The 925-nt window shown below is 41.0% G+C and overlaps 1 protein-coding gene across 1 annotated transcript; it reads left to right on the forward strand.

Annotated features, from left to right (window-relative positions):
- On the forward strand, window positions 1–534 carry LOC145824256 (secreted RxLR effector protein 161-like). The gene has a single exon (XM_082923880.1). The coding sequence runs from the start codon at window positions 1–3 to the stop codon at window positions 532–534; it is 534 nt and encodes a 177-aa protein (XP_082780006.1).
- Window positions 535–925: the final 391 nt, after the last annotated feature.

Consider the following 925-nt stretch of genomic DNA (forward strand, 5'->3'; position numbering starts at 1 on the left):
ATGGGAAAACTTAGTAGATACACTAGTAATCCCAGTAGTGTGCATTTGCATGCTGTTAACCGAGTACTTAGGTACTTAAGGAAAACAATAGATAATGGAATAGTCTATAATGGCTATCCAGCAGTGCTGGAAGGATTCACGGATGCTAGTTGGATAACTGACCGCGAAGATCACTCGTCCACGAGTGTTTGGATTTTTACTCTTGGAGGAGGAGCTATCTCCTGGGGTTCTAAGAAGCAAACATGCATAACAGACTCAACCATAGCGTCAGAGCTTGTAGCGTTGGCTTCATGTAGCAAAGAGGTAAAATGGCTAAGGAATCTCTTGTTAGAGATTAAGATATGGCCAAAACCTATGCCACCAATATCTTTGCACTGTGATAGTGAAGCAACTCTATCACGGCCCTATAGCCATGTCTATAATGGAAAGTCCAGGCATATAGGACTGAGACATAGCTGTGTCAAGCAATTAATCACAGAAGGTGTGATTACCATTAGTTATGTAAAGTCAAGTGAAAACTTGGCTGACCCCTAATAAAGGGACTTGCAAAGGATTTGGTGTGGAAAACATCAAAGGGAATAGGTCTCAAGCCCACTTAACATAATCACTCCTAGTGAAAACTCGACTCAACGCTTGAAGAAACATAAAGTCTTGAGTTCAATGAGCCCAAGTACGCTATATGTCATGATTGCAAGCACTTAGTTTTATTTCATTTTTATCCCAAGGTTGAAGTGCTTGGTACCTGTAATGTGAAAAGAAGATGATGAGTTAGCAAACTCTTAATAAGCTTACAACTGGGTTGTTAGAGTATTGTAAATTACAGGGGTACTCTCAGTAAGCTTACCTATGTGAGTGTAGGAGGTGGTGCCGCTTTCTATAAGTCCAAGGGCTTGACTCTAGAGCGCTCATGAAACAGGATATAGAC

This window comes from Camellia sinensis, chromosome 4 (genome assembly GCF_055761805.1).
Source record: "Camellia sinensis isolate YWXY chromosome 4, ASM5576180v1, whole genome shotgun sequence".
In the NCBI taxonomy this organism is placed as follows: Eukaryota; Viridiplantae; Streptophyta; class Magnoliopsida; order Ericales; family Theaceae; genus Camellia; species Camellia sinensis.